The 13,055-nt window shown below is 40.0% G+C and overlaps 1 protein-coding gene across 3 annotated transcripts in view; it reads right to left on the bottom strand.

The window, feature by feature from the left end:
• Positions 1–12,939, bottom strand: part of AIDA (axin interactor, dorsalization associated) — a 30,411-nt gene extending 17,472 nt beyond the window's left edge. The window contains exons 1-2 of one of the 3 annotated variants that reach the window (XM_081312636.1): positions 12,643–12,939; positions 2,404–2,473 (exon numbers count right to left, since the gene is read on the bottom strand). In XM_081312636.1, the coding sequence (XP_081168762.1) occupies positions 2,404–2,473; positions 12,643–12,752 (180 nt within the window). In that variant the 5' untranslated portion in view covers positions 12,753–12,939. The remainder of the gene's footprint in view (positions 1–2,403; positions 2,474–12,642) is intronic. The other 2 variants (XM_081312638.1, XM_081312637.1) reach the window with 2 other exon arrangements.
• Positions 12,940–13,055: the final 116 nt, after the last annotated feature.

The raw sequence follows: 13,055 nt of genomic DNA, 5'->3' as shown, positions 1-13,055 counted from the left end.
ATGAGGGGAGCTTTGTTAACTACGGATCTAGCGTTAAAATAGACCAACCTGAGCTCAGGGGCCTGATCACCCTCATCCCCGGGTAGGAGGGTGCTAACCGGAGGGTCGGAGCGCGCCACCGCTCGGAGATAGCGGGGGCGCGATCCCAGATGTTGATATGGCCCTCCGCGCAAACACCTGCTGCCATACCCTATCGCCGTGGGGATTCGATGCCCCACCCCCACATTCCCAGCGCCAGCAGCCACCTCCCCCGACCCCGTCCCGTCGGGACCTCTAACAGGTCCAGACTGAGTGCCGGTTACAGATTCCTTCCCCACCCTCCCCTTCCTCCCCCTCCCTAACCTCTTAAAATAACCGGCTAAGAATCTTATCAGGGGCCTCTTAGCGCGTCTTAACTCGAGGCCCCTGTCCAAGCCCAACCACCTCTCGGAGTCCCAAAGCTTGGACCCGTCATTAAGGGGAGTATGGAAACTTGAGAGTTGAAGAATGAAAGTATTCTGAACAGATTTTCTTGAATGTTTTAGAGATAATTTTTTAAAGTAAAAGCCTCTTCTGAATTGTGGCAAGATACCAAAAAGTATTATTCACAACTGTTTCTCAGGAACCGCACCCAACACAAATATTAAAAAAATTAAAACACTACAGCTAGACTTGGCTACAGTAATGTTTTTCTAAGTGATCCTATCCCCAACAAGGCACTTTACTGTTCACCAATAAAAATATCTCATTAAACACATTAAATTAACAAAGTGAATCTTTATATTTTTCAAAAAAAAACAACCTTAAAAATTCCTTGATCACTAGATTTGTTAGCCATCACCAAACAAACACATTTCTCATTTCATGCAGAATTTTGTAGCTCCAATGAAATTCTATCTTTTCAGAAACTTAAATAAGTTTTTAAGAATAATCTTCTAAAATAAAAATATTTTCTATACTTTCTATTTTTATGATTTCATATGGCCAGAAAAAGAAAAAAAACTTTTTTCAGGTGCCAAAAACACAAGGTGTCAAAATTTAGCATGGAAAAAGGAAGGAAGGAAGGAAGGAAGGAAGGAAGGAAGGAAGGAAGGAAGGAAGGAAGGAAGGAAGGAAGGAAGGGGAAGGAGAGAGAGAGAGAGAGAGAGAGAGACAGAGACAGAGAGAGGGAGAGGGAGAGGGAGAGAGAGAGATATCATAAAATTATCCAAATGTCAGAAGTTTTGCTACTCTAAAGAATAAGGAGCATTTCCTGGTCAACCCAACATATACATCAGAGATTACATCTTAACATTAACACAAGAGCTATTGCCTCCAACTATTTCGTAAAACAACTCCCATTCCCCCTAAGAACAAATCCATGCCTTTGTAGGATGTACTTTGGCAAGGCAGGGAAATCCTCTTCCCTATGCCTCATCATATACTTTTTACATGAAGGATTCATTACTTAATGGCAGAGATCCAACAAAGCCTGAGAATAAGTAAAAGGTATTTTCCATCCATGTTACAGAGAATGGGGAAGAGGGGAGAAAAGAATGTCCACCTTCCAGCTGCAGCTTCCCAATCAATAATGTCCTCAAAGCCTCCAAATTCACAGGTTTAGATTTGGGTGGAGTAGGAGTTCATAGGATGAAGAACAGGCCTGAGTAAAATTCTACCAGTAATTTTTAATATTTATCAGAGCAATCTGATTAATGGCAAAACTCAACCACAATTGAAGAGGCAGAATTTTAACTCTCTCTTTATTCTCAAACAGCCTAACGTAAGAGGAATAGCGTAGCAGAATGTGGCAGTCTGTGGTTGAAAGAAAGATGCTTTTGAGAAAAAAAGCTGGTGTTGAATTCCTGATGGAAGAAACCTGTGGAGAAGAAGTATAGTGTTTCTGGTAACCTGTCCTCTGAAATATTTGGCTTTGAGCTTTCAGGACAAGAAACCAGACTGCTCTTCTTTAAAAAGTGTAATAATCCAGCAAAAGTGATATATCTCTTTGTTAAATTGATATAGAACAGGTATTTCAGAACACAGTTGTCCGCATTATAATTCCCCCCCACACACACATATTCACATTTAACTATGCTAATGTATTATCTAATGTAGTGGAGGCATGTATAACTAGTATACAGGAAAAAATGTTTAATAAGATAAACATGTATACTCTATTATGATAACTTTCTTAGATAATTTATATTACATATGAATGCAATATAATAGGTATTGTTTCTTAGCAAGCTATTTTATTTCTTTAAAGAACTGAAGTATTAAGTTTGCTATCTGAACTTGGTGTATACAGATCACTGCTACACGACCCCAGCTCTTGTAAACCATAGCCCAGACAAGCAAATTATCTCAATGACTGCAAGAAACAGATTAAAAATGCCTTCTAAAAATAGATTCACCATGAAATGAACATACACCATCGTGTACCTTTTGATCTTCTGAGAATTCTGAATTGTTGGGCTGAGATTGTGCCTCTTTCTGTAGATGTCTTGCTAATCTGGAGAGAGATAAAGAAAACAAATAATTTAAGGGCTTTAAGGAGTCTCTAATTATAAAAGTACTCTCAATGAGATATAAATTGAATAGTACGTTAAGCAAATTACAGGCAGAATGTACTTTGTGATCCCAAGAAGCCTATAAAATAAAAAAGATATATAAACCAACATATCTATTTTCTACAAGAGTTTTAATCTTTAGCGATCTAATAGCCCTTTTGTTTATGCATGGAGAATGGAGCATATTCATTCATATTGACTATGAGGGAAATTCTGCCCTGGCAACTTTGCCTCCTTGCCCTCACCCCAAAGTAAAAATAAATAAACTACTGCAACCTATGACAAACCAAATTTTCCACATCTTCAATTCTCTCAAAATAAACAAAAATAAAACAAAAGCCAAAAACACCAGCATTTTTATAGCATCCACTCTCTTTGTAAATCTGTATCACATTTACATCTTCTATAAATTTAAATCCATCCCATAATATTTTAAAAAGAAAAATTTTCTGCATTAAAGTATGTATAGAATTCAGGGGTGTCAAAGTGCCGGCCTGCAGGCTGGACGCGTCATCCGGACGCCATGCCCACCCCATTGCCTGCAATGGCAAAATAGTCCCGATATGTCTCGGGATGTCATGTGATGTCGCAAGTTTGACATGTCTGATCACTAGTGTCAAACTCACCACGTCACGTGACTTGTCGCGACGTATCGTGACTCTTTTTGCATTGCCGGCAATGGGGTGGGCGCAGCTTCGGTATGATGAAACCGGTCCACGGGCCGGCAGTTTGACACCCTTGATATAGATGGTCAATTCAACAATAATGCTTTCATTATTTTATCTAGAAACTGCTTCCCCCCAATCTATGCATCTATTGGTATTGGTACAACACTTCCAATGGAACAAATAATACTATACAACACATTTGTAACTTTGTAATAGTATTCTTTCATGTAACAGGCAATGCTGACCCTAGATTGCTTTATACAGAGTTGCCAGAAACACATCTGGACAAGTAAATAAATATCTATACTTCCAGAGTTTCCAAGTCATTTACTCCCAATATCAACAAATTGCATTATCCAAAAAAATCTCTCCCTCTTTTAAACTGGAAACTTTACAAATGTATTCAGATACCTGAAAAACTACTGGGTGAGAGGAATAGGAAGCAACCAGTGGCATGACTAGATGTGATCTTTCAAACCTAATATTTAACATGCATAGACTGGGTTGTTTGAGATTCACCAAAACACTAAAACAAATATAACTTCAGCCCCTTACCTGAAGCTTAATAGTATCTTAATATATAAAAATATATTTGCTACATAAAAACTGATAGATAAGTTGAAGTAATTTTTCTCTTACGAGATCCACGTAAGAGCAACACACATCACATATCCTTTTACATTTGGCTTTCCAGCTGATCTCCCTTAGTGCAAAGAGTGAAGCAGTGCATCCCATTGATTTCAACAGAATTTGCTTCTAAATATACATTTGGCATAAACATCTTAAGGTAATCTAGAGTTTTGTGCTTTCTTCAAGAACTATATAAGCAAGAATTCAATCTATTCTGAGGGGTTTTAGGGCACTTTTCCTTTTTCATCATATAGTTAACCATTTTATTTCCCTATTGCCACTTGTTTGATGCATCAGTGAAGTAATCTCTATTTGCTTGCCTCCTGGAATAAGCTTCATCTCTCCACGTTTTCAAGACTAGAAAAAAACAAAGATTGATATCCATTAGCTAATCACAAAGAACCACTTTGGTGTAGTGGTTGAGAAATCAGGCTAGAAACCGGTTGATCATGAGGCACAAAATCAGCTACATCACTTTGGTCACTCTTTCATCCCTAGGAAGTAGGCAAATAGCAAGCTACCTCTGAAAAATCTTGCCACAAAAACTGCAATAACTAATCCAGGCAGCCAGCAGGAGTCAAGACTAACCTGACCTTACACACACACAAACAATAACCACAGACAAATATTCACTTGTTTGTATGTTCAATGACTTTAATACCCAGTAATGAGACTTTCAACAGTTACATGTATTACAACCATCCAAACAGAACATCAATAAAGACAATATTTCATAAAAGATAGCTATCCACCATTATTGAAATTTACTAACATGAGTTTTATACATGCAGAACAATGAATTATATGATGTTTTGGCCAAATGACATTATTGCTTTACATCTTCCATAATCCTCTATAACAGGGCTTTTCAACCAGTGATACGGGTACCACCTGTGGTACTTTGGCACCTGGCAGGTGGTACACGACCATCCTAGAAAAGTGGTAGTGGGGAGGGGAATGAGCTGAACCGGTGGCAGCACCGCACAAGCCTGAGCGAGAGATGGCCGGAGCTGCAGGGCTGTCAGGGTTCAGTGGAAGCGCCAGGATCAGCGCTTTTTCAGGGCTGTCAGGGCTCAGCAGAAGCACCAGGATCAGCGCCAGGCTCTAGCTTGCTGAGCCCAGAAGAAGCACCGATCAGCTGGAATGATGCAGCATCTCCAGGGTCTTGAGATTCATATTTATGACAGGCACAGTGTCCCAGGGTCATGTGAAGTGACCAAAACCTGCTGCAACCACTCAGCAGAGTGAGGGAAATAAAAACTAAACACCCCCCTCCTACCCCGGCTGCCAATCCTCAACAGAAATGCTCACAACAATGAAAACCTCGGACAGGAGGAAGAGCGCCGCCGGGCGGGCAGGTGTCTTGCTTGGCTGTGGCTTGGGGAGCACTTTTTTCAGTGCCATTGTAACTTTGAACAGTCACTAAGCGAACTGTTGTTAAGTACTTCATCACTTTTTTCCTTTTTGTTTTTGACACCTTGCTAGGCGACTGGTGATACTCGGATATTGCCATATCCTAAAAGTGATACAATGGGTGAAAAGGTTGAAAAGCCCTGCTCTGTAACACAAATGGATGGCATAACAGAAAAGCTGATGAAGACTTCTCTAAAGACAGAGATTTGAAAAACTACTGCTACAGTATTCCATGTTGACCATAGGGAATTCCTAAATTTTATCTTAATATTCCTTCTAAACTTCATGTGTAGCAAGAAAGGTAACTGGTAGGATTAATACTAAAGTTATAGGTCAAGAAGACCCATAACAATAATGACATACTTTATAATTATAACAAATGTCTGCTGCTTACTGACATCACTCTAGGCAGCTTACAATCAATGACAAAGAACACAATACGCTTTAAATGTCCCAACAAGCTCAGAATACTAAACGATGGGAAACTAGTTGATAAGTCACCAGGTATATTTAGGGAATAAACTCATATCACAGTAACTACTTTATGCAGATAAAATAAATGAAGGAAGAATAGAAAGAACTTAGAAAAATCCTGTTAGGTAACAAACCATAATTATTTCAGTTACTGTATACACAGTAATCTACACAAACACAAGTTATAAAAGTATCCAGGAAACATGAATATTTGTTATTCACATTAGTTTCTGAGCTGCCTCTAAACAAGAGATAAAATATTGCAGGAGATGCTGGGATATACTAAAACTATCTTTTAGTCACATAGATAATTATGATTTCAATAAAATAGCATTACAACATGCCTTTAAGGTAATAATAAAATGTGCTTCTTGAAGAAATTACACACCTGGTTTACACCAATGCCGACAGATATTGTAAACCAGAAAGAAAGAAAAAAGCAGCCAATTCAGGTTGCCAAACCCAATTCCATATTCAATGCAATACATTTTGCATAATCGGAAATGATCTCTATTCAACACATTTATTAGTACAGTACTAGAAATAGAGACACTTTGTTTTCAGATAAACTTAGAAATAAAAATACATTTTTCAAAAAATGGATTTTAAATAGGAAACATTTTTATCCTCAATGATAACACAGAAAATGCAATATGAATATAAAATCTTAACAAGTTTAAGGAAGTTGACAAAGTACAGAATAAGTAAATTTAAGAGTTCTCTAAACGAGGTGTTTCCATTAGCAGCTGGCCTAAAGAACTGAAGCCAATGAGGGAGAATTCAGTGGCTTCTACTCTTCTAAGGAAGTGACCATCTCAATTTCTGTTTGTATCCTCTAACTTCAAGAACAGGCACTCAGGATTCCAAACACCATCTTTAAAATAGCAATAGTAGTTAGTGATCACTTAATTTTGAACATAAAAATGAACAATTGGGAAAAAAATATAATTTTGAGAAAGAAAACTTGTCCTCCTTCCATAATACATTTTTAATACAGAAATTTCCACAGCGAATAGGATATCCATACACATTCTTTTATCAATTTAAGTATATTTTATTGCATTTAGACCGCAGTATCATTCCCACTAAGCAAGTAACCCTTTCAATTTCAATGGGATCCACTTCTGAGTAGTTAGGGGAAAAAATCCTATAAAGATATAAAATGCAATACTATGTAATGTAAACATGCCTTAATTTTATTTGAATATTATTTACAGTTATACCAAAAAGTTTTAAAAAATAAACAGCAAGCAACGGGCAGCCAAGAAACAGATTTTTAGTGCCTAATAGCTGCATAATGGGGGGGAAGAATCTTATCCAAAGTGTTCTTAATCATTTCAATTTAGACATTTTCTCCATAAACTCAGTCATGAAAAAACATATCTATGTATAGAAAGCAAAGATTATTTTTTTCAGAAATTATTTTCAATTTTCTTATACAGAAAACTCTCTGGCCTAATAGAAAAATGTTTGAGTTATAGATTGACAGTATTCAAGTGTTGTAATATTTTAATATTATAGAATGTTGCACTTGTAATTCTAAGGGAGATGTTAATACAAACATGCTAAATGTGTATTTCAATCATATATCAATTATACAGAAATTTGGAAAAAATTCAGAAAATGTGCTTTAGAGCAGGAGTGTCAAACTCAATTTCATTGAGGGCCGCATCAGCATTGCGGTTGCCCTCAGGGGGCCGGGTGGGTATGGCCAGGGTGGGTGTGGCCTACTGGGTGGGCGTGGCTAGAGTGCATATGGCCTACTGGGTGGGCATGGCCAGCTATACATCGTTTGTATCAAGGGTGCCTATGGGTGCCTGGGCAGGAGTGGGACAGATCTGAGGGTCTCTGGCAGAAGGAGGGTCTCTGGGCCAGGGCCAAGGCAGTGGGGGCCGTTCCCTCACTGTTTCCAGGGTGGTTTCGCGGGCCACATGAAATCACTTCGCGGGCCGGATCCGGCCCCCGGGCCTTGTGTTTGACATGTCTGCTTTAGAGTATGAACGTAATGCTAGTCTGCAACACTTTACAGCAGGGGTGTCTTTTCTTGGGATTGTAGTTATACTCTGCACCTGCTACACGATCACAGAAAATAATGCACCTACTTTAAAGAACTGCAGAAGACGCTACAGTCATACTCCATAAACATTCTAAATATTTTATGGAACCAAATCTGAAGCACTGTCACCCATTTTTTCATCATGTTTTCAAAAAATGTTATAAACTTTTCCACTAAAAAAAGTCCCCCTTCCTCCCCAAACTCTACTTAGTTAGCAAACCTTGAGAAAAATCACTGATCTTTTTTTTTAAGATGTGAAATTGATGCTGAAAGATGGCAATTTGAGCACGGCCATACAATGAATCAAACTGCAAAAGCGTAACTTGGAGCTAGCTTAAACTCCAGATCTGCCCACTTGATCGCACTTCTTGGAAATGGCTAGATTTACAACTTCAAGCTTATCATTTCCAAATTTCACTTTTCTTTCACAAATGTGTCTATCATATCAACTAAAACTACGGTAATTTTGAAAATAGTTTTGCGTGAAGTTCAAAGGAAAATGATCTTATGCTCACATTTAAGTTACTTATAGTGAAACACTGTTGAGGGTCCTAGCATCGTATTCAACGAGGTAGTCCTCAATTGCACTACATCCACATGGAAAGAAGTAAGCAATTGGGTACCACAAGGTTCCGTCTTAGGCTCAGTACTCTTCAATATCTTCATCAATGACTTAGATGAGGGAATTGAAGGAGAACTCATCAAATTTGCAGATGTCACTAAACTGGTAGGAGTAGCCAACACCCCAGAAGACAAACTCAGGATCCCAAAAGATCTTGACAAACTTGAACAATGGGTCCTATTCAATGAAATGAGTTTCAATGTGGAGAAAAGCAAAGTTTTACATTTAGGCAGGAAAAATCAAAGGTACAACTAGAAATTGGGCAAGTCCTGGCTTAAAAACAGTAACTGTGAGAGGGACCTTGGAGTCCTAGTGGACGATCACTTAACCATGAGCCAGCAGTGTGCAGCAGCAGCCAAAAAAGCTAATACAATCCTGGGTTGTATAAACAGACATAAAATCAAGATCATGTGAGGTATTAGTACCGCTTTATAAAACCCTAGGAAGACCACACCTGGAATACTGCAGCCAATTTTGGTCACCATATCACAAAAAAGATGTTGAGAGTTTGGAAAAAAATTCAGAAAAAAGCAACTAAGATGATTAAAGGCCTGGAGACTAAAACATATGAAGAACGGCTGCAGGACTTGGGTTTGGCTAGTCCAGGGGTGTCAAACTGCCAGCCCATGGACCAGTTTCATCATACCGAAGCTGCGCCCACCCCATTGCTGGCAATGCAAGAAGAGTCGCAATACGTCACGACACATCCGTGACGTGGCAAGTTTGACACCCGTGGGCTAGTCTAAAGAAAAGACATGATAGCAGTATTCCAGCATTTGAGGGGCTGCCACCAAGAAGATGGGGCCACGTTATTCACCAAAGTACCAGAGGGCAGGAGAAGAAACAATGGTTGGAAACTGATCAAAGAGAGAAGCAACCTGGAATTATGGAGAAACTTCCTGACAGTAAAGACTAACTAACCAGTGGAATAACTTGCCCCCAGAAATCGTGGGCCCTCCATCACGGGAGATTTTTTAAAAAGAAGCTAGACAGTCACTTGTCTGAGACGGTATATATTTCGGGGACTTTATTTCGGGGACTTTATTTAATTAATTGTTTTTAATCTGATTTTAATTTTTGTATGTTTGTTTTAATCTTCCCTGTACACCGCCCTGAGTCCTCCGGGAATAGGGCGGTATATAAATTTAATAAAATAAATAAATAAAAATATAGGTTCTCTTGCTTGAGCAGGGGGCTGGACTACAAGGCCTCCAAGGTCATTTCCATCTCTGTTCTATTCAAACTATTCAATCATAACTAGGCTTTCTAAGGACACAGCCTTTAATAATAATGAGAATTGTTATTTTTACAGTTTGGACCAGTCTCTTTTTTTCACTTAAGAAAATGTTGAGAAGTAAGGGGGGGGGGGGAAACAGTTAAATAACACTAGCTCAATCATTAAAACTACAAAAATCGCTGGAAATTATGCATAATTTGCAGTTTTGCACAAAAACTTCTTGTCACCTATCTTTACCATAACATTAAGTTTTATATTAAATCTATATAAATATGACATCAAATACATCTATCATCATAGACATATTATATTGTTACTAATGTGCTAACTGGTAAGGTACTCTTCGACTTACAACAGTTCATTTAGTGACTTTCAAAGTTACAATGAGACTGAAAAAAGTGAGTTATGACCATTTTTCACACTTACGACCATTGCGGCATCCCCAGGGCCATGGGATGCTTGGCAACTGACTCATATTTATGACTGCAGTGTGCCAGGCTCACGTGATCATCTTTTGCAACCTTCTGACAAGCAAAGTCAATGTGGAAACCAGATTCATTTTACAACTGTGTTACTAACTTAACTGCAGTGATTTACTTAACCAATGTGGCAAGGATTGTAAAATGGGGCAAAATTAACAAATGTCTCATTTAGCAACAAAAATTTTGGGCTCAATTACGGTCGTAAGTTGAGGACTACCTATGTTTCTTCTGTTTTTATATTGAAAACTACTTATTTGCCATCTTTTTTCAGAAAAAGCATGCAAATTAACATGTGATCTCTAAGCTCACCTTTATAAAACAATAGTGTCACTCTTTGATAAGGCAATATAGTTTAAGAAAATGTAATGGGCACCATACTTTAAATCTAAATATCTATAGATGCTAAGTATCAGATGTGATAATGGCCAGCAGTTACAAGCAGTTTAAAAAGGATTGGATAAATTCAGATACAGCTTTCAATGACTATAGCTTATGCAAATACCACTAAAATAAAAATGCTTTAAATTCCAGTTAGAGATCAACAATAAAAAAGAGAGATTACTAACTGGCTGATTAGCCATATTATGAAACTATAAAATGGAAGCCTAGGCCTTGATCCGTAAAGCTCTTAGAAATGCATACAATTATAGATCAAGACTTCAAAATGTTGCACATTCCAACTGGATGGGCAAGGGAAATGCTATAAACATTTAAGCATTCAGTAACCTCCCTCCCAATGTAATCTTTCAACAGTTTAATTAAAGCAACAAATGACATTTTTGATTCCTAACTGCTCAGGTTAATCTATAAAAGTTAAATATAAATGTCTGATCTTTTATTAGACACATGCAATATAATTTTACAATTCTGAACCAACAGGCTATAAGTGCACTTGCTAAGCTCTAGTCAGAAGTAGATATCATGATATCATGATATCATGAGGACCCAGATTGTTGGGGGCAATTAAGCTGACTTTTTAATAATGCCGCTTGGGGGGGTGTATGAAAGCCCTAATAAGCAGGCATATACATAGAATGAAGGCTACTGCTAAGCTTGTAAGCCGCCCTGAGTCTTCGGAGAAGGGCGGGATATAAATGGAATTAAAATAAATAAAAATAAATAAATGATGTTGTAGCATAACATATGTTAGTCTTGGAGGTCTTGGAATAGCTTAATAGCAAACAAAAAATAGCATACAAGTTCTCCTTAACTGCAATTTAGGGAGGGACACTTTCGTGTTGGGAATAAAATTAATTTGTATATTCTGAAAGCAAAAAAGTTAATGGATATCAACTACTCAATATGATATATAATTGTCAGAAGCCAAAGAAATGTTAATTTCCTCCCAAGAGCCAATTTCAGAAATTTCTCTCAGCTAGATTCCTTCCCCAGCCAGGAGGTTTCTGAAGCCATGGGAGTTTTCAAAAGCAACAATTGGCCAGACAATATATTAATTGCTTCCTAACAAGCTATTAATATTACAAAATATCCTCTTGTGGCAGTTCAATAAAAAAGTTAGCCAAATACTATATGGAAACCTAGCTGGTTTATCAGGAATGGGACTAGAGCTGCCAAATACACAATTTTAAATCATTAAAAGAGAAGCAATCAATCCACAAAAACTCTTTTTTCCCCATTTCGACTACATTATACACCTGGTAGTGCAAGTGATGACCCTGAAAAGGAATCCCATGGTTCAGATGAATGATCTAGAAACAACAGGTGGCTTCCAAGGCCAAAACTTCCCTTAGATATCCCAAAGCTGCCCAACCTAAAAAAAAACGTTCAGAGCTTGGGTGTGGGGGGGGGGAGCCGCATATACATTAGCGGAATCATTTTGTTGGCATTTTATCTTTTTTTAAAAAAAAAACAAACCAATACATTTCCAAGCACCAATCTAATGCAGATCGACAGCAAGAGCCTCAGCATCTTATATTTAGACACAGGCACGGGGCAGTGGTGGAAGCGACGCTGGCCAGGAGGGCTTCCCCAATTCTGTAGCCTCGACGCCAGAGCCCCCTCTTCGTCCCCTAGACCAGGGGTCGGCAACCTCGGCTCTTTTATGACTCGTGGACTTCAACTCCCAGAATTCCTGAGCCAGCATAGCTGGCTCAGGAATTCTGGGAGTTGAAGTCCACGAGTCATAAAAGAGCCGAGGTTGCCTACCCCTGCCCTAGACCCTTCGCGCCAGACAAAGCCTCCTTAGCGCGAAGTATTTACGACCAGAGAGACCCTCGCATAACCTCCTCTCCCCTTGGCCGTCTTCTTGAAGCAGCCCTTCGCCCCTGGTCGCCTGCAGCTGCCCTTCGCCCCACCCAGAGGCTTTGTAGCGCCTGCCTGCCCTCCGGGTCACCCCCTTGGGGCTCCGCCCAGCCCCGCCAGACGCACCCAGCCCCGCGGGTGCCTGAACCCCAACTTCTCGCCCCACCCAGAGGCTCTGCCCTTCCCGCAGCAGCTCCCTTTCAGCCAGCCCGACCCTTTGAAGCTGCTGCTGCTGCTGCCGCCGCCGCCGACCACCCCCCCACTCACATCTGATACTCGTCGATCGCTTCCACCAGCTGCCCCCAGGAGTCGAAGTCGGTCCCTTTTCTGAAGCTGGCGCCCCAGCGCTGCAGAAGGCTCCGAGTCGCTTCCGACATGGTCCCAGCTGCTAGGGCTCCATCTTCATCCGCGCTCGCGCCGCGGAACGGGGGCCGGGGGAGCGAGGAGAGAAGGGCTCTCGCCGGGCAACGGCCGCTCGCTCCAGCCCAGCAACACCACCGCCGCTCACTCCCCGACCAAGCCCATTTGCTTTCTCATCCAAACCTGGCAGTCGCTTCTAACGAGTCCCGCCCACCAGCATGGTCGGTTGTACCCAAGCCGCCGCCGCCTCCTTGCCCTGCGCAGCGGAACTCGGGACCCTATTGGTTCCCGACGGCGCGTGCGTAGATCTAAATCAGGGG

This window comes from Vipera berus (genome assembly GCF_964194415.1).
Source record: "Vipera berus genome assembly, chromosome: 1".
Taxonomy (NCBI): Eukaryota; Metazoa; Chordata; class Lepidosauria; order Squamata; family Viperidae; genus Vipera; species Vipera berus.
Note: the sequence above shows the minus strand (reverse complement) of the source record. Positions and strands in the feature narration are given on the sequence as shown.